The sequence below is a fragment of the Miniopterus schreibersii genome (assembly GCF_964146895.1).
Source record: "Miniopterus schreibersii genome assembly, chromosome: 2".
In the NCBI taxonomy this organism is placed as follows: domain Eukaryota; kingdom Metazoa; phylum Chordata; class Mammalia; order Chiroptera; family Miniopteridae; genus Miniopterus; species Miniopterus schreibersii.
The window spans coordinates 51,016,256-51,038,298 of record NC_138102.1 but is presented as its reverse complement, the minus strand read 5'-3'; the positions used below and the strand labels follow the sequence as shown (position 1 = coordinate 51,038,298).

The 22,043-nt window shown below is 32.4% G+C and overlaps 1 protein-coding gene across 19 annotated transcripts in view; it reads right to left on the bottom strand.

Moving 5' to 3' along the window:
- MYCBP2 (MYC binding protein 2) overlaps positions 1–22,043 on the bottom strand; it is a 256,028-nt gene that overhangs the window by 169,746 nt on the left and 64,239 nt on the right. For all 19 annotated transcript variants that reach the window (XM_081128620.1, XM_081128638.1, XM_081128623.1 and 16 more), the window contains exons 13-18: positions 20,998–21,162; positions 18,599–18,757; positions 13,672–13,876; positions 11,022–11,167; positions 10,567–10,668; positions 828–935 (exon numbers count right to left, since the gene is read on the bottom strand). In XM_081128620.1, the coding sequence (XP_080984746.1) occupies positions 828–935; positions 10,567–10,668; positions 11,022–11,167; positions 13,672–13,876; positions 18,599–18,757; positions 20,998–21,162 (885 nt within the window). The remainder of the gene's footprint in view (positions 1–827; positions 936–10,566; positions 10,669–11,021; positions 11,168–13,671; positions 13,877–18,598; positions 18,758–20,997; positions 21,163–22,043) is intronic.

Sequence of the window (22,043 nt, the reverse complement as noted above, 5' to 3'; positions counted from 1 at the left end):
CATTTAAGAAAATAGCAAGTGTAAGCTGCACTAGTCAAGGAGCCCCTGGTCACATGCTAGGATTCAAGGCAGAATTTACATATAAATTTATAAATTCTCTATATTAAATTCTTTCCTGATCTTATGGCCCATAATCTGCGGTTTAAAAGTAAGTAAGCTTGCTTTAGGAATATTTTTAATTAATACATAACTCTGATACCTCTAAGAATGGTGCATAAACAGATTCCGAGTCCCTCACAGACTTTTTTAGACCTGTGTCATTTTCTGAGGACTACAGTAGGTCTACACACCTCACTGTTTGCTTACACCTATCACTATTTAACCCTCCAATATCAAGTAATTCATGTGTGTTGTGTACATAAACTTTAATATTAAAACAACGGGAAAAGTGTAATAGCGGTCACTCATTATTATTTTATACATTGAATTGAGTAGTTTTGTTATTCTAAAGCAAATAAACAGCATTTTTTAAAAAGCAAAATGCCAGGTGGCAACCACCTAAGAACAGATAACAAAGGATAAAAATAGAAAACACTAATTACTTTTTCCACCTCCCCTTAACTGTATAAAATTTGAAAAGAAATGGAAAAGAAAAGGATATACTGTAAAATGTTTTAATTAAAGTTAACCAAAACAATAAAATAAGACTGACAGTCATCAACAAACAGTACAACTTTTAGCATGTTCTTTCTCCTCAGGCTATATAATAATGATAGAAGCAAAGTAGAAGAATTAGGTTTGTGCATTTTCCCAAAGACGAAACTCAAATGAGTGGAAGAAACTGGGAAAGTATCCCACCTAGTGATAAGGAAGACCAAGTAAAATACCTTTGTGCTTGTCCCGTTTATGCTTTAGCTGTGCTGGATGGGATCTGAGTCTGGCTAGAGCCTGTTCTCGATGGTTCATAAAAATAGGACCAGCAAATACAAGGGGGCCTGAGGAGAAACATTTTGTATGTGCATAGAAAAGCTCACAAAATGAAAACACTACAATGAACAAAAATAATTCAAACTAAAAAGCATGGAAACTTATTTTTTACTGTTTTGGACATTATACTTTTCTCCCATTTCCCCCATATTACTACCCCCAACCCCAACCATAACCTATTCATTATTCCACACACGAGTTTTAATACCTTAAATATCTTTTATACCTTATAGTTTATATAGTATAAATTCTATCTTTTATACTTATAAAATTATCAGGTAGCTACTAATAGTCTCAAGTAAATAATTAGAAAGTTCAAACAGAATAAATATTTTATCTTACAAATTTTATCTTACAAATATTTTTAACATCATAGCTATTCAAACTTAGTAAACTACACCATCATTAAAAACAAATATCTGTCATACTGAAATACCAAAAATCAAATAATTTTTAAATTTAGGATTACATTTAAACAGGGTCTTTAAGATTTAATATCCTTATCAGTCTTGCTACAGAACCAAGATAAATGTTACTGATTTAACTATATTCTGTCATAGAAGTAAGGAAACAAGATGGCCAAAAATAAACAAAAATGAAAAAATTACTATGATCTGATACACACTCATATGTATATACATAAAACCACTGCTTTATAAAGACAAAACTGTAGAAGTATTTGATTTTCTAAAAATGTTAAATCTAACTTTATGTATAATTTCTGTAACCACATACACAAAACAGAAATAAGGATAAACAGCTTCATACTGATGCTGAAAGGGGGAATCTAAACCCAGCAACCTTTATGGAACTGTAACCATCTCTCATAAAATCATTTCTTTCTGAAGCTCCACTATGTACATACACATACATACACAAATACATACTCACATAGGTCACCATTATTCCACTTTTTAGTATTCAATGAAAAAAATGTATAGTCAAATTAATTTCAATAAAATTTAAAAACTTCTTTTCCCCATTACCATTAGCTTGAAAAGAAAGTAAACTTTAAATTACAGCTTAAATTTTCAGTTTTTTCTTATAGAACAGAACTATGGCTTCCTTAAGTTTTAGCAATATGCCTGCAAATTTCAAAACACTCTAAATTTGACAGTTAAGAAGTATTTGGAAAGAAAATACTGTATATAAACCATGAACATTTTTAATTAAAGCAAGTTTCTTCATAATTCCCTACAGATCTTCAGCTATAATTAATTTTTCTAACAATGGAACAAAATAAAACTATTGCCCTATTATAAAAGTTGACAAATGTCAAATACCAAAATGCCCTTCATAAACATTTAAAAATGGGTAAAACATATATTTTATTATGTCTCTAGATATAGATAAAAATTCAAGCAGCACCACTTCTATAAAAAACCGAGAATAACAAACATTCTGTGATTACTACATAGAAATATGCTAATTTAATGACAGAATTAAATACAGGATGGGGCAAAAGTAGGTTTACAGTTGTGAGTACATGAAACAGTTCATTTATACTTGCATTATTTATTAATTACTGTTATTTTCCATATGAACTGTAAACCTACTCTGTATTATTTCCCAGTAACACAGTATCAATTCTTTTTAATCTAAGATTATACAAGTTGAGCTCTTTTTAAAATGTAAAAAACAGAATATATTTCAAAAATGAACAAAATGTCTAATCTCTTCAAAATGCATTCATTTCCAATTGATTTACTAAAATGGGTAATATGAATCACTCCATCTAGAAGCTCAGAGACAATCACACATATAAAGTACACTATCTGAGTTCAATTTAAATCACCACTTATAATACTAAGCTGTCATGTTTTAAAACACTCTTGTATCCCATGGACTAAAATAATTTTTCTTACATAGTTTAGTCATTCACTTATTCACCAAACATTTTTTATTATCTTTAATGTAATAAGACACTACATGTAATGGATATAATGACATAAGACAGATCTGATTGGAATTCAGTCAATTAGGGAAGACAGAAATAAAAACAAAGAATTGTAATATGTTGTGATAAATGTTATAAAGGAAATCTGTACACATTGTGTCCTGTAGGATGAAAAGTGATCAAGCGAACTTGAGTGAATCAGAGAGGTTTCAAAGAATGAGAAAAGTTTGCCAAGAGAGAAGGGAAGAAAGGACACTCCAGGTAAAAGGGATAGGATTTATAAAAGTATGAAGATGTTAAACAACAATGTATACTCATTAAAAACATATAGCTGAAATGGAGTATAATAGGGTTTCGAAGCAGAAAATGATGGGAGATGAATTTGGAGATGTATACAAAAACCAAATAATTAAAATATTTTTATACAATGAAACTTCACTGCAGAGGTGATGAGATGTCTATACAATGTTTTCAATTAATCAACAAAAACATATTAAGTACTGGCAAATTTCAGGCACCATGCTAGGTCTTTGGATAAATAAGACAGCATTTCTGCTTCAAGAAGCTTACAATCTAATGGGGCAGGGAGAGTTTACACACAACTCCACAAGAAATTAAAACAGTGTGCTATGACAAAATTAAGCACACCGGAGGGGTAGCTAACAAACCTTGAGGGTGGGAAAGTAGGAACTTTAAGGGTACAAGAAAAGAAAATACCACACAAGCTGAGACCTAATAAAAAGGTAATGAGTGCCCGGCAGGTGTGGCTCAGCAGTTGAGCATCAACCTATGACCCAGGAGATTGAGGTTCAATTCCCTGGAGATTGAGGTTGCAGACTCGATCCCCAGTGGGCGGAATGCAGGAGGTGGCCAGTCAATGACTCTCTTATCATTGATGTTTCTATCTTTCTCTCTCCCTCTCCCTTCCTCTCTCTGAAATCAATAGATATATTTTAAAAAATGGTAATGAGTACTGTGAAGCTTCAGATATAGGGGAAAATGTTTGGGAATAGGCAATAGGGAATAGGAAGGAGGGTAAAGAGAGAAGAGGCTGCACAGATAAACATGTGGAATTCACTCTAAGAACTAGAAATAGCTTTTTGGTTTTAAACAGGAAAGTACTGCTGATCAAATCTACAGTTTAGAAAAAAAACATTCTGGATAAAAGATGGATAATAGCTTAGAAGAAGTTTAAGGGTAAACTATTTTATAAGGCTTTTTGCTGTAATTCAGGCAAAGAACAGAAGTGGACTGAGATAATGCACTGGCATTCTAGAAAGTAGACATATTCAAAAGCTTTAATAACTTTTAACAGAATTAAAAAGGTAGAATTAACAGAACTTGTTGGTTTATTTGCTTCCGTGGGAGTGTGTGAATAAAACAGGGGGGCAAAAAGTCAAAATTTAGCTATTTAAAAGCTCCTTCCATTTTCAGAGAACACCCATAGACAGAGAGGCGGAAAGGTTGACTGGAATAAGTGGCAGTGTCAAATAGAACAAGCTTTTCAGAAAAGTTACTGGTGACACATTTCAAGAACCTAAAAATTATTACTAGTCTTTGGCCCAGTAATTGGACATATAGAAGTCTATTTTAAGGAAAGCTCTGAAATGTTTTTTAAAATGCTTCAGCTAAAAGGTGTTAACACCTTACTGACCAGCTATTTTGAGCCTGAACTAGTCCGTGCGACCAGCTACTTTTCCACACTTGAGTATTAAATGAAAGCATTTGAGTAAACTTAAGTGTACTATATTTTGCCATATATTTAGATTACCATACATCGAAATTAAACATATTGCATATATTTTAATATTTTTAAATATTTTATTTATATATTTTAAAAAATATTGAGTGTGATATATTGTATAACATGTATCTACATGCAATGATACTACGTAAGTTTTATATACATATCGTATTTCACTATGCTTTCCCTTAGAAGAACATACTTGACATACCAAGTGGGATTTTTTTACTGCTGGTTACTATTTTTTGCTTTTAATTTTCCTGATAATCTGGTAATTTGACACTTTTGAGCAAGATACTGCCATATAACAAATATTGATCTGCTCAAGACCAGTCATCAAGGTGTTTAAAATTACTTAAATTGATGTTAAAATTACTTAAATTAATGTAAGTGCAGACACGAGTTATCTGGTATGACCAGTCAACAACATTTGGGAACAGAAAAACTAGTTAACTCATGACCAGTCAGCAACATTCAGACAAGAAAACGTGTATAATCATGACAGTTCAGCAAGATGTATAACCTATTAACTAAAAAGTAATATAAAGTTAAAAACAATCCAAATAGGATAATAATTAGTTAAAAACTATGATATATCCACTCAATGGAATATTCAGCCATTAAAATGAGATTTATGAAGAATTTTACAGCGCCCTGGCCACTGTGGCCCAAAGGGTCTTGGTTCTATTCCCAGTCAAGGGCACATGCCTAAGTTGCAGGTTTATTCCCCACCCAATCAGGGCTCACGAGGAAGGCAACCAATCGATGTTTCTCTCTCCCCAGCCCCCATCCCTCTCTCTCTCCCTCCTTTTCATTCTCTAAAAATCAGTGGGGGAAAATATCCTTGGCTGAGGATTAACAACAACAAAAAAAGAATTTTACACACAAAAATGCTTTTGTTATTTAAATTAGCAATGAGATAACATTGTTCACCATTTTGCAAAAATTTAAAAAAATAACAACTAATAGAGGTGATGTTAAAGGCAAATGCCATATTAGTCTTGAGAAGATAAATTCCTATAACATTTTAAAAACAATTTGAATATCTATTAAAATTTAAAACATAAACATCCTCTGGCCTTGATACTCTATTTCTGGGATGCTTTACTATATAAACAAAAACTCCACTACATCCAATATATATAGCTCCAAGTTTAAGAATATTTATTGTAGCAAAACCCACAAAACCCTGAAAATAACTTGAATGCCCATCAACAAAATAACGGTGAATAAACTGTAATATAGCCACATTATAAAATTATATGTAGCTATTAAATAGAATGTGGTATATATAGATCCATATCTACTTACCTAATGTGTGTTCATGTTGTATTGTAAAATGAGGAAAAGATGTTATAAGGAACTGTATATGTAATATCACTTTTGTAAATAAACATATGCCTATACTTTCACACATGGGTAGGTATCTGAACATGATTATTATAATGGATTACATAATGACTATATATTATAATGGAGTAAGATATGGAAGCATACCTATTGGAATAAAACTCACTTGCCTGGTGAAAGAGAATGAGAAGGCAAGGAAAAACTAACAGCAAAATATAAAATGAATATACTGTAACATTAAGCAAATACATAAAACAAAATTTAGTCAGTGATCTAATGAGAAATGCATAAAACTGGTTAGAAGATGACAATAAAATAAATGAAAACAGTAATTTAATTAAATGATAGGTTTGTGGAAAACTTTTGACCTAAATTTCTGTATTACTCTACTATGGTACTTCAATGAACCACAAAATTTTTTTCTTATATATTACTGGGAACAAAACAGAATACTAATATATATCACTGTGTAAAATGATATAAAATAACTAAAAATAAAGTATGCATAGAAATAATTGTAAGAAAGTACACCAAAATTCTACCAGTGGAAATTTTTGAATGAAGAATTATATTGATCTTTTTTTTTTTTACTTATACTTATGTTTTCTAAATGCTTCACATACTTTAATTTAAAAAGGGACTTTCATGTAGCATTGGAAAATCAGCTAATACTGGATTTGATATGTCAAATCAAGAACACAATGGTTTCAGAGGCTTAAAGATCAACAGCAACAACTAAGTCACTTTTAGAGAGACTGACTATAATACATTTTTTACATTCCAATTTGTAATTATAAAAAACTTTTTCTATTAAAATGGAATCTATTTTATTCTACAGAAGCTGTAGGGTTTTGTGTTAATAATAACATATTGTGATTAGCATCCCAATATTGTGAGAAAAGAAATTAAGTCAACACCTGAGCTGGAAAAGAATCAAATACAAAAAGAATAGAAGTCTACTAAGCAGCCAGTGCTGGCAGCAGCAGAATCATCACCAGAGTCATCACCACCACCACCACCATTATCATCAAACATTTACTTAGGCCTTAGTATTCAAGCATTTTCATGCATATAACTTAATCCACATTAACATCCTACACAGGTAGGTACAATTGTAACTCCCATTTTAAAGGTAAGGAAACTGAGGTTTAGAGTGGTTAAATTCCATGGTCATATACCTCCAATAAAAGTGAAGAAGCCAAGATCTGAATCAAAGTCTACCTTCAGAAATCATGCTCTTAGCCACCAGGCTATACAGCTATGCTAACCATATAACATATTATCCAGATGATATTCTACTGAGGCACTATTTAAGAAATATGCCCAGACAGTAGGCATAAAATGGGACTGTCTCAGGCAAGCCAGGACATAAGCTCGCCCCATCTACAGCTCACAATTATGAAACTATGATTTTTACATTAAGGGGGAAAAGAAAAAAGGAAAATTAGCAAATATTGTTTGAGCTTAATTTTCCTTACAGTACAAAGCTAAGAAAGAATATAAAGATAAGATCATTTATACAATCATCCAGTAGTCATTCCGATGACCTAGAAAAGTTGTATCTAAAAATTCTACTGAACAAGCACTTTATTATAAAGTTAATACAACTCTCAGAGAATTTCTATGTCAATCAACTCTATGTAATCTAAAAGACAAACTAAAAGTTATCACAAATGTACTGGTGCCTAAGGATACATATTAAAGGAAAATATTATGTGGGACATTAATATAAAAAATTTAAAGACAAAGTTCCAAATTTATCAAGAAGCAGTAATAAGGCTGCTTTTTTTGGGTTTCAGTAGCAGATTCCATTATAAAGTCTTTGTGTCATAAACAGCAGCATTAACAGGCCTGAGGCTGACTGAGCAAGACTTTAATCCAAGAGTGAGGTCCTGAAATTCTGATCCACTTTGAAACAGTTAACACAAGCTTGGTAAAGGAAGTAAGATAAACAAGTCAATTAAAGTATTTAACATAGCATAATCCTGAAGTTATGAAATTTCAACATAGGTAAAAGTCAATTACTAATGAGCATAATTATGAACATATCACTAAACTGTTAGTATCTAAAAAGTAACAAGCAGAGGACAAGGGAGAAAAAAAAAAGCCAAGTATGTGTGGTAGTTAGAACACTAAATATTTTTTTGACATTGCTGTTCCTTATGAGGACAAAAGACTGACTAACAATCCTAGCATGGTGCCAGATAAGAACCCTACAACACTGTACATGTGACTCAGATCTATATCCAGGACCCTCATGCAGATATTCTATTTCATTAGACCCATTTGATGCTGATGTAGAATGTCCCTAGAGCAGTGAGTGGTTCTCACACTTCAGCATCATCAGAATCACCTGGTGGGCTTGTTCAAATAGTTTGCTGGGTCCTGCTCCCCAAGATCTGATTCAGTAAGTCTGGGGTGGGGCCTGAGAACAGGCAATTGTTCTTTTTTAAGTACTACATTTCTTGGTTAATTGTTATGGTTACATTATTTTTAATGTTTTTATTGATTTGAGAGAGAGAGAGAGAAACATCAATGTGAGACAGAAACATCAATTGGTTGCCTCCCACATGCACCCCAACAGGAGACTGAACCCACAACCTGGGTATGTGCTCTGAGCGGGAATTGAACCTGTAGCCTTTTGGTTCACAGGATGACACTCAACCAACTGAGCCACACTGGCCAGAGCAATAACAGGCAACTGTAACAAGTGCCCAAGTGATGCTGGTCTCTTTGAGAGCACTTTAATAATCATTATCCTAAAATAATTAAAAGTATAGTACCTAAAAGGGATTCTTCCATTCAATAAAAATAAACCAGTCTCTCTACATATTTCTATAAACAGGTATATAGTTTTTTTTTAATCCTCACCTGAGGATGTTTATTGATTTTTTTTAAGAGAAGAAGCGGGGGGAGTGGAAGAGAGAAACATCGATCATTGCCTCCTGTACACACCCCAAACTAGAACCTAAGTCTGTGCTTGTAAAATCAGATACAATAACATAATTTCTGTAAATATTTAAATAATGGAGTTTTTAACCTTTAAAACGTTAAGAGTTTATGTTTTTAAGGTCTATGACACATTTTAAAATAAATGGAAAAATAATATTCTGCAATCACAAAGTTTTGTTGAATAATCAATGCATAATCAATGTCTTTTTACTTTTGATATGCAGAAATATACTATAGCTAGAGAAGAATAGCTTTTTATAGAAAAAGATTAAGAAAATACACAGCATTAGGCATGAGATTAAATGTCGTTATAAGGATTTGCTGAGTTTCATAGGTCAATTCATATGATTCAACCTAATAGTTCCAAAAAGAGAAAAAACAGGTAGTAAAAGATACACTAATAATTAACTTTAGGCAAATATCATTAACATAAAAGGAATTAACACTCAATTACCATATGTCATAAAGTCCCAGAACTTAAATTTTACCCCATCTTCTATGAAACATTTAACGTGCAATTTCTCCATATATTTATAAGTAATTATAGTATATACATTAACCTCATTAAAATATCCTTTTAAAGGCAATGATTTTATGTAAACAAAGCCAAACTAACACAGCAAATATTCATTGTATCAATTAATCAACACTGCTTATCAGGCACTTGTAAAAAATAATCCATGCATATATTTTACAATTTAAGCTTAATAAAAATGGAATTTACCATTTGTGCTATGTATTTTACTACTTATTACATTTTACATTTAAAAATGCCTAGAAAAAACAATTTGTAATGATGGTTAAATGAACAATAGGTTCTATTTCATGTATCAAGTATCATGCCATTTCTAATAAGTATTTAAAATATATAACATCAGTAAATATTTCTAATCAAGTTTTTGCCTACAGACTTCTGTAACAATCCATCTTAATCCTACAATGAAAAGATTCTATTAGGCTAAAATAGCTTTAGTAACACTTATATTTACTTCCGCTTATTGGATATGTACTCTAACACCTATTATAACCACCACTAAATGTATTTTAGGCTGAGAAATTATCACAAGCAATGAAGATAAATAAGAAAACAGAAAATCCAGTTTATGATTAAACAGATGAGTCTAAAATCTGGATGAAGAAGTAGTTCTTAGAATTTGTATTTTTTTATAAGTTGCCATTGCTAATAGTTTTTTAATGCTTGGCAGATAGCACAACAATTCTTTCTTCTGCTGCTTCTTCTGCTTCTTCTTCTTTAAATATATCTTTAATAATTTTAGAGAGAGGAAAGGAGAGGGAGAGAGATAGAAACATCAATGATGAGAGAGTCGTCATTGATCTGCTGCCTCCTGAACGTTCCCAACAGGGGATCGAGCCCGCAACCTGGGCATGTGCCCTGAGTGAGAATTGAACCGTGATCTCCTGGATCCTAGGCCGACGCTCAACCGCTGAGCCACGCCCGGCCGGGCAAGCACAGAAATTCTTAAACAGTTGACTTATGCCGTAAATACCCTACTGAATTAAATGTATGTTATTAGCACAATCATAAATACCCTGAATATTTTCACGAGTACTAGAATGTTACTAATCTTAACCTCAATTTCTTACCAAATCAGCCTATTCTGTATCTTTTCGGTGGTCTCAGTATAGGGTAAGAAAATGGATTGTAAAATACTTTTTCTCTGCAGCTACATCTTACCTCTTCCTTCCTCTAATCTGTGTCTCCTGATTACTCGCTGTCGTTTTTCTTCTTGTCGTAACTGAAGGTGTTCTTCAATGTTAACTCCAGGTACTGGGACAGCTATATGATTGGCCAAAAAACATATATATATATAAGTATATATATATGTATATGTATACACACGTACAATACACAATAGATATAATAATAGATATGAGAACTACATGAAATTTAAGAATGTAAAAACTAACAAAAACACTGTCTAAAACAAATTATTTTAATGCAAGAATCTTAGCAAAAAAGAGAAAAAGAGTATTTTCCCTTTATTAATGACATATTGCCAGTTCCAATTCACGCAGTATTACATACTTAACTACTATCTTAACTTTTTAACATATATCTAATAGAAATTATTTAAACTATCCTTATTACTGAGTTGAGGACAAGATGTTTGGAACAATAAAGGAAATTACCTAACAGAAGATCTAAAGGTATCATCTCTTTTACCGCATCAAGAATTCCTCTTTGTCTTGCCTCCTGACCATCCAACTCTCTTGCACAAGCCTTGCAACATCCACACACAGCACAGCCAGATTCTCCAGAACCACAACCACAGATCCTTTAAAAAAAAGAATGAATTAAAACCCTTTACTCTTTCCTTAAACCTCTTTTCTATAACATCTTTTCTGCATTTCTTAGATTAAGTTAAGTGAGTCAACAATGAAATCGCCCCTGTCAATTTTTAAGAAAAGGTATGAATAGATGAATAATTAAATCAAGAGCTTATTATGTTTCTCATATTTCTACAGAAAATAAAAACATATTCTATCTTCAAAGCTGCTATTAACAAATATTTTTCAAGTTTTCACAATTCGTGAAGCACCAATAGCCTTACTATTAAGTGGTCTGGATGGCTTGGTTAGTAAACAAACAAACATTCCTACCTACCAGATAAGGGAGGTGGGCAGCCTTTAATAAGTGAGACCAACCTTGCCAACTTCATATATTATGTCTCCTTTTCCTTCCCTCTCCTTTATAAGCTATCATCTTCCATCCACTCCTTTCACTATGTCCAATTACCTGTTCTTTTCCCTCTTCTTTGTCCTTCCATATCAGTTGTGAACTAAGCATACAGCATTTGATTATAACATAAAGAAGACAAGAACACTACCAGAAATTGGCTAGAGGATCACACATTTTACAGATGTAAAAGTCACAGCTTTAATATTACTGGTTGGATAATTCCTGAAAAACTTTAGATAGCCTTACTGAGCCCCTGGTTATCCAGATTTGGGGAGGTAGAAGAGGAAAGATTTATCTGGCAGCAGCCTTAAAAGACATTGCTAGGTACCCTGTGAAACTTCTGGCTTTTAAATGCAAGCACTACTGACAACTTGGAGGATCACCAAGTACAACAGTAAAAACTGATACAATAATATGCCCTACTGAATTGTCTATAGCCACTATTTTAAAAATGTTTATTTCTAAACTTATTCTAAGATACGTAGTCACAATTTTATAATAACTGAAGTCGTTCTTAATAGTGCTTAATTCCTATGTTGACTTGATTCATGTATTCATTTCTGCTTCTTTAACAAAGAAATTGTTGTACTTGGTTACGTACTGTCCATTTTGAACTATAAATAATATTGAAAACTGATAGTAAATCACTGGGGGAAAGCATACAAAAAATAGTTTCAGGAAGGACCAGAGAATTATAAATTCATTTATATTATTTATCAATTACTTAAGTTCAGATATTGGGGACACTTAATTTTAATGGAAATAGCTTGAGACGTCTCCAGGAGGATAAGTTTCAACTCCCTGTAAAAGAAATATTATCCTTTGATAAAAGGAGTCAAAATATTTTTACATATGCTAAAAATGCAAATCAAATGTGTTGTTTAAAAATCGTATTTCAGTAATTTAAAACAAAAGACAAGACATGTTATTTAAAATCTATTTCACTATGTTAGGCCATAGTATAAATTTGAAAATGTACTCATAGTAGATACAGACATTATTTTGGACGAAGCACCTGACTTTACTAAAGAGGTATCAAATAGGGAGGCCAGCTATAGGGGGCAGTAGGCTGTCTTCAAAATGCTTTTTTCCCCCCACTGCAAGATTCGCTTACTTTCCAAATTAGGTTAATTATCATAATCTGATCTTACAAAGATCAAATGTGTCAAAATACAAAGATCTATCACAATTAATTTGATCTTACAAAGGATATCCCATTGTGCTACACTGGCTATAAATGGCAACACAAAAATAAGAATCAAAATTCTCCCCAACATTCTCAGGAAAAATCTGCATTCAAGCTCACATGTTAACTTTAAAATAACAATATAAGACCCTGAGGAAAAAAAATGGTCCAACAAGAGTAAAATGGGTAAGTATAACAGGTATAATGCAACTTTAGACTTGACAGTTCCTAGAACTCCTAAAATCGCAAAAAGTAAATTCAATTTAAAAGAAAATTATATATCCCTAATAAAATATTCTCTATGATATTTGATAATTCTACTCAGAAAAGATTTATGTTCAACAAAAACAGATATGTAGCATTAAAGTAGTCTTAGAAAGAATACAAATGAAGGCACAGTCCAAGCCTTGAAAAAAATTTATGACCTGTTTTTAAATGAATCAAATGAAAGAAAGCAGCTTAAATAAAAATGTCGCTAAATTAGAAATTATAATAGAAAACAATTATAAGAATTATAAGTATGTGCCAATATGCCTTTAAGAAAAACACAGTAGCCCGGCTGGAGTGACTCAGTTGGCTGAACGTCATCCTGTGTGCTGAAAGGTTGCCTTCCATATGTACCCTAACCAGGGACCAAACCCAGGGCACATACCCGAGTTTCAGGTTTGGTCCCCAGTTCGGGTACATATGGAAGGCAACCAACTGATTGATGTTTCTCTCTCACATGGATATTTCTGTCTTTCTCTCTCCCTCCCCATCTTCCCTCCCCAACCTCTTCCTCTTTCTAAGGTGTCCTGGGGTGAGAATAAAAATTAAAAAAAGACACAATACAGAATACTCTAGAATAATTCTGAAATGTATTGTACACATGTTCTAGTAATATTTTATTTCTTCAGTATTAATTATTTTCTTACCCTCCAGGGACTCTGTCTGGACGCCCACTACTGACACAGCTGGCTCCATAACCTGTACAGTCTCCACAGACAGTACACACCATGCACTGCTCCAGCTTCCATTTATGCATGCCTGGAGGGCACATCATAGACTTCTCATCTTTTTCATCTAGTTCTTCTTCTAGGTCTTCATCCATTGCTGTGGCCATATTTTCAACTCCAAACCCTATTTGACAGATCAATTTATAATTTTTTAGTAGGTTATTCCCATGTCTAAAAAAACTGGCAATTATATTTCCCAATTAAAAAATATATATATATAACACATACTAATCCAAGCAAATATACAAAGGAATGCTAAAATACAAAAGCAAGAAAAAAATTTCAATTTATGGACCACTAACAAACACTCTCCCCATTTCCTTTCTGCAAAAAGTCAGGGAAGGCAGAAACATCTTTTAGCTGTTGTTACTTTCTGTCAATCATACTTCTAATTTTTTCAGATTTTAGTCCCTCCTTTCCATCCTCATTGCCAACACTTTTGTTCTAAAGACCAAAGAAAGATTCCTAACCACACTCTAAGCCAAGAGTCCCTCCAATCTAGAACATCCTCCCACTGCTAACAATCAGCTTTGTAAACCATATACTCGATCCTATGACTTCACCAGTTACAAAGCTCCAATGTCTTTCCAAGGTCTTTAAAAGAACAAAATTCCTCAGCAAGATACAGTCAGTCACAATATGGCTCCCAATTTTCTCCAAACTCATTTCTTCCATGCAAACTACATTCTACCTGAACCTAAATTCCCTCTGCTTTCTAAACATCCTTTCCTCTCACATGCTCTGAGCCTTTGCTCATTCCTGCTCCATCTCTATCCTATCTCATCTACCAGGGAAACTCCTTCCAGCCCTCAAAAATTGAGCTCAGAAGTCACTTCCTAGGAAAGCACTTACCACTTTTCCCAAGGAGTCAGTGACTATCTTCTCAAAACCTGTTTATACAATTACAACTTAATTGTTATAATTCCTTCAACTATTTTTTTATTATTGAATACCTACTATGCTCTAGGCATTTCCCCTGATGACAAAGAGTCACAAAAATTTTTTGTAAAGGGCCAGATTGTAAATAATGCAGGCTTTATGGGCTACATAAGTTTGTGTCACACCTTTTAAAATTAACCCTTTAGCCTGGCCAGGCGTGGCTCAGTGGTTGAGCATCGACCTAGGATCCAGGAAATCGGGGTTCGATTCCCAGTCAGGACACATGCCCGGGTTGCAGGCTCAATCCCCAGTCTGAGGCATGCAGGAGGCAGCCGATCAATGACTCTCTCATCATGGATGTTTCTATCTTTCTCTCTCCCTCTCCCTTCTTCTCTCTGAAATCAATAAAGATATATTTAAAAATAATAATAATAAAAATAACCCTTTAAAAGTACAAAATCCATTTTTAGCTTGGAAGGCCATACAAAAACAGACTACTGAGCAGATGGTTGGTAGGCCTCTGGTCAAGGACTGATGACTATGATAATGAGCTATTCTAAAGCTTATAACTTAGTAAGAAAGATACACAGTAATCAAAGAGCCATACAGAAAAGTGTAAATATACAACTGTGATAGGCTTATAAAGGAACATATAGTGCTACAAGAGCATATAATAAAAGAGCAAATGTGTGGGAATCAAGTAATTATTTTTAATCTTTGTCTTTCCTACTAGACTTAGATCCTCAAAGACAAGGTAATACCCTACTCACTTTATATACCATAGTCAACCTTATTCTCTTATCACTTACCCTTATAATAGACTCAGTATAGGTCTGTCTAATCAAGAAATAAACTCATAGAATATATAACCTTTTTAAATTTTGCCACTTCTAATCTATGGACAGGCTGGAAAATTAGATAACCATGTATTGGATAACTAAGCATGTCTAGAGTTAGAATAAAGCAATTCCAAAGAAGGCCTAAGTGACTATTTTTCATAAGAACAGGAGCTAAAATATATTGAGCACTTACCTGGGTCTACATATATTACTTATTTAATCATCCCTAATAGTACTATAATTATTATCCTCAAATAAATCTCTAAAATTCAAAGCAATCCCAATCACAATGCCAAGTAGAAAAACTCACTCTAATACATATGTAAAAAAAGATCCCAACCTGACTACATAAAGCAAAAATTTATTAAGAATGAAAAATTTGCCATCAAAATTGGAAAATTATATACAACTAAAACCATAAATACAAAAGAGATATGGCACAAGTTAGTAAAAAATATCTGCAACACATACAACATAATATATAAAATATTTCTACAAATCCTAAGAAAAGGCTAGCAAAATAAGAAAAGTTTGAAAAGATAGTCTCACTATTCATAACCAAGGGAGTGCAAATTAAAAGAAAAATGAAAGATCCAGCAATTTTACTAATTATATACTCAAAAGAAATGCATATATTCTTTCCCTAGTAGTTACTAGCAATGTTCATAGCAACACTAATAATAACCAAAACTAGAAACTACCCAAATGTCCATAATTCTAGCAAAAGTTTTAAAACTGTGGTATATTCGCACAATTTAATACCACACAACAATGAGAAGGAACAACCTGTAGCTAACCGTAACAACATAGATGAATCTCATAAAAGTAAAGCTGAGTGAAAAGAAACCAGACCTAGAATTCATACTAGAAGAATTCATACTACATGATTCCACTTATAAAGTAAAAAAAAAGTATGAAAAGTAATGTACAGTGTTAACTGGAGAGGAACATAGACAGGGGCCTTCCTGGTGTATTGTTAAGAGACTTTCTTGATCTGGGTGCTGATTCCATGAATGTGAACAGTTTGTGAAAATTCATAAAGATGTATACTTATGCTATGTCGCAGCCATTACATTGACAAAAATTAGTGTCTGACAATACTAACTATTTGAGTAATGTAGAAAATCAAACTCTACTTACTAATAAGAGTATACATTGGTACAAATTATTTCTTGGAAGTTTTCTTCCAAGAAAACGAGCAAAGCTGAAATTTACAGCACAGCAATTCACTAGAGAGTCTCACAAGTTTGACAGGAAATATGTATAAAGGTTTTAAAATTATTTATAATAATGAAAAATTAGAAACAGACTCATCAAACAGCAAGAGAATGACTATAATGTGGTATGTTAGTGGTATGGTTTTTATTACACAGAAGTTAACATGAATCATCTAGATTTATAGAACCAACATGAACATATTTCAAACATGATGGTGAAGACAAAAAAAGGTTTTGGAGGACAATATGAATAATAGATGAGCACTTATAAAATATTTTATTTTTATGTGTAAAATATATGTGTGTGATGTATTTCACATATAAAATATATAAGAACAAGTAAAAATATAGAACATGACTGAAAGGAAATTAATCTAAGTCATGATTGTGGTTAGTTCTGGAAGGAGAAAGAATATAATATTAAGCCTTGGAATAGGAATACAGGACACTGGAATCTTACCTATAATTTTTTTAATTGAAAAATTATAAGACATGGTGATAGATATACAACTTTTTAATATTTCATTATTATTTTCTATACTTTCCCTGTCTTTTTTTAAACTTTTAAAAATTCCTTTATGTTCTTTATGACTGAGCAATCTGTACTCATCATGTGTCTTGCACTACTATACTAGCATGCTTTCTAATTCAGTACTTACAGAGTGGGTGTGATTTCTAGGAAATAAAAAATATTTTAACAATTTTATTTTGGTTATTACAAAATTTACACTAAGGATCTAGAACATAGGTATAAATGTATGCCAAAATTTCACAAAAGTTTCAGAATAATAAAGAAACAATTTTGTTCAGCTAACAACTCTTATAAAACATAATTTAAATAGACATTTATTTTATAGAGAGAAAACTAAAATGGTTCTCTCTTCTTTGCCTAGTAGGTATTATCCAAAACTGTGATTCACTACTTTAGCAAGAAGAAAAATATTTCCATTTTGGAGTAATTCCTTTCTTTTCTTTCTTTTGTTCTTACTACTTGTTTTAAAATCAATATTCCTCTAACAGACTTGCTCTTTTAAAAACTAAAGTATTTTAAATACACACACATATAAATAAGCTAAGAAAAAAAATAGTAGGCATTTAATATCCAGATGAGTCTGCCATCAAGAAGGCACTCAAAGAGCTAAACTTGTTTTTGTTAATTTATACAAATATTAATCCTGAAACTCATTTAGTTCTAATAATATGCATCTATTTCATATTCTCAAGTCCACACAAAATTTAAAAAAGAAAACCAGAAACTGGAATGAAGGGCATAGGGAAGCAAAGAAGGCAGCTAAAGTAAAACTTGAGAGCAAGAATGAAGTAGACACAAACTATTACAAAACCCACAACAAGCATGAGTAAACCTCTCTCTTTCCTTCAATATCTTGAGTGTTTGGGCAAAGGATATGGTGGATAAGGGGCATCTACAATTTATGACTTGATAAAGGGTCAAGCATTATTAAGGATCATTCTTAGTTGTCAAGGGAACTTGACTGAATTACAAGTAGCGCATACTGTTAAACAGGAAGATAATACTTGCCAGACAGACTGCTGACAAAAATGGATAAAAATGAAAATGTGGTATATAAAAAGCTAATAACAAAGAGTTTGAAAATGCTTTACTAGAATACTTTAGTCACCAAAGATGCTAAATCAAAGAAGTGCTATTTATAAAAAATTAAGAAAAACATACAAGTAAACAAACTCATTTCCTCAGAAATTAAGTCTGACGTATATTTGATTATTCCAGTGATATACTGTCAAATGAAGAAATTGAGTGGTTTTCCTAATTTGTAAGTGTGAAATCAAGGAGCCACTTGTTCTGAAGAGAGTAAGATTCTTCACCATGTTGTTCTGAAAAGCTAATGAAAAGGCAACACACAATTTAACATTAACACAGTCAACACCTACCTTTCCCTCCTTGGTTCATGGCACCAGTGTCTCGTCCACACTGTCCTTTATTATTTACACCAAATGTCCAAACTTCTCCATTCTTCATTAAAACACAAGTGTGAGCTTTGCCCATAGCTACCTGAATTACAAAATGGCCCTTCAAATCTGTTACCAAACCTATAGGAAAGATATGAATTTAGTAAGAAACAACAAAAAAGCCTTTCTGAGCCTAGTGAAACCTCAATAGAAAAGGACCACCTCAATGCAGAACTTTTCATTTCTGGGATAAAATAACCCACCAAAATGGGAACTAAGTGGCCAAAAGACTGGCAGGGTAGCAGGAAATTAATTTTGTACTTTTATAATGAAGCTTCAACATTTTTAAATATTATCATCCATACTTGGGACAAATCTTTATTGTGGCACCAGCTCAAGTTTGCACCTCTTGAATTCTTGCTCTAAATGGCAACACCTCTCATCAATTCTCAGAAGTGTGATTAGTTATCAAACTTTCCTGGCCCAAGCACAAAGAAGCCTAGCCTATAAATCATGTACTTTACCTGCTTTGACCTGTCTCAGCAAAACAAAGTAAAACAATCATCAGAGTATACAGAAATAACACTGCTTTTGTAAAAACCTATGAGATTTTCAATCCTTTTAAACCTACAATATTTCCTTCCACAATCCAATGCATAGCTAGACCTAAACTTCATGTATTCACACATTACTTCCATTATACTTGACACATCCATATTATCTGAATTTTTTTGCAGCAATTTTAAATTGATTGAAGCATATTTTAACCTTATCAAGTAGTAATAACAGTAAAAACAGAAGATTGTTGAGTATTTCCAACATACACTAAAATAAAAGCATTTTTTTAATAAAGTCCAAGTATTTGTTTTATTTAAATTACAAATAATATGATTCTTGTGTCATACTTTGGGAAAACTATTCTACATCATTAGTTCAGATATAACTTCCTTAAGATGACCTTCCCTTCCACCCTCTATTACGTTAGGTCTTTTTAAGTTCACCTCAAAAACTCCCATTTTTAGTATTAGTATTAAAAAAGTTATGTATATATAGCAATAGTAGTTACCCTATTAACAACAGTATTAGCTGATTAGCTGACATGTCTTGAGCCTTTACATGTGCCAAGCTCTGTGCTAAGCATTTCATAAACATTATCTCCTATAATCTTATAACAACCATATGAAGCAGGTACTATCATTAGCTCCCTTTTGCAGGTGGAAAAAATAAATAAATAAAAGCAAGTTCTGAAAAGTTAAGTAATTTAAATCAGCTAGCCAACTAAAAAGTGGTGATGCCAAGAACTGAGTCTATATCCATAATCATTAAGCATACCTCTCTAATATTTTAAAGTTCTTTTATGCCCATTTGTCTCTCAGATCTTCAAAAAGAAAGGGACAGTATCTGTCTAGCTTACCAATCCCTAAGTACTATAATTTCTCAATAAATATATGTTGAATAAATGATCAAGTTTTAATTAGCCCTAACCAAAAAGATTTTATCAAGCAATAGTTATACTAAATATTATTTTTAAATTATACATGAACCCATCCCAAAATTTTTATTCATTTTGACATTGAGGCCAACTGGAAATCTAAATATTACCACATTAAGCCAACTCACATATCACCTGAGCACAGTTCAACTTAATAATTGCTATGAATGTTTGATATATGTCAAACATTAACACGAGACAATCACTTAAACTTCCCATCAGAAACTTCATTAAATCTGGTTTTCTTTTGCAAAAAAAAGGTGTGGGCTTTACATATTTACCTCATATAAATACCTTTCAAGTGGGTTGCCACTCATTTCTAAGTGCCAGAAAGAAAATCTAGCTACCAAATATTACAAATTTTAAAAAGCAGAATTTATAAATATAAAACTCTTTATCTGGATAGTTCTATCCTTCATAACCATAACTTAAACTTTTGTTTTACCTGTCACTCAATCACTTAACAAGTAATTATTGAGCCCCTACTATGCACCAGACACAGAGATAGTCTCTCCCTAACTACTTAACAGGGAGATAAATAATTTATCAAGCATGAATCAGCTATGTTATAAAAATAATTTCTCTACAGTACTATCAGAAACATGCCACATGAGCACCTAACTGGGCTTAGGGAAAGCTTTCCAGATAAAGTAACAGCTGAAGTAGAGTTGCACTAGCCAAGCACCATGATTTGTTCTGATGAAACTAGTGAGTGTTTCCAGCAATAAGACAGGAAGAAATCACAGAATGTTGTATTTGTAAATAAACGTGAAAAATATAGAGAAAGCATCCTACAAGTGTTAATTTTCTAGACATATTTTTGCAATACATAGTCTTGCAAATGAACTTTCTTTGCATAAAGGTGAAATAGTGTTTAAATTTAACTTACTTGAACTATCAGAGTAAATGGCATCTTTTCCAAACATGTATAACTCTCCATCTTTAGAAATAACAGAACTACTTCCATTATTGCAGGCTGTATACACCACAATCTTTCCTTCCATCTTAATTATCTTTTTAGGTTTATAGGGTTTTGATTGCCGTCTGCTCTTAGCTTTAAAAAAAATAAATTAAGGCATCAATGCACAAGTAAAAATAATAGTTTGTATGTAAAGCCCAAGGAAAAAAACAAAACATGTTATTTGCATTTATAATACACTTTATTTTATTTATTTTCACAAAAGCTTGGGCTTCCCAACATGTCAATTAAAATGAGTTAACCTGCAAGCCTCAAATAGTTCATTAACATTTAGGCCATCACTGTCAGATCTTCTTTGTAGCACACTGAAATTCCCAAAGGGAAATACAATTTTCTACCAAACTTCTGGGAAGCCCAATCTCAAAATTAGCTACTAACATTATCAAAACCATTTCATTACCATATGTTTTTAAAATTCCCTTTTCTCTCAGACTCTATCTCACATGTATTCTTATGCTAGAACCTGGAAAGTAAAATCAGTTCCTCATTCATTCAAAACATATGTATTAAGTAGCTACATACAGTCAATGAGAGACTGTAAGAAAGGGAAATATACATATGGAGGGAGAGTGAATAACTTAAATGTAGGTGATTTAAGCAACCTTTGCTTTCAAAAACCAAATCCTTAAAATGAGCAAAATATGGGAAATATCACTCTTTCTGTTCCTTTATTCAACCCCAGTTTTGCATGCCTTTCAGAATAAAAACATAGTGCTGTGCTGGGTGCCATTCTGGGGCTTAAAATACCATTATATCTTTTCACATAACATGATCCACACAGATATATACAGCAACTGTGTTATCTGGTACTCTGAAAGCTAGAAGGAAAAATTGGCTGTGCTAAAGCTTCTGAAATATGGTACTATACTTCATGATTATTTTAAGGGATTTCTTTCTGGTAACTTTTATTTACATGATTTTTACATTAGATGTTGACTTCAAACCTAATCCTCATA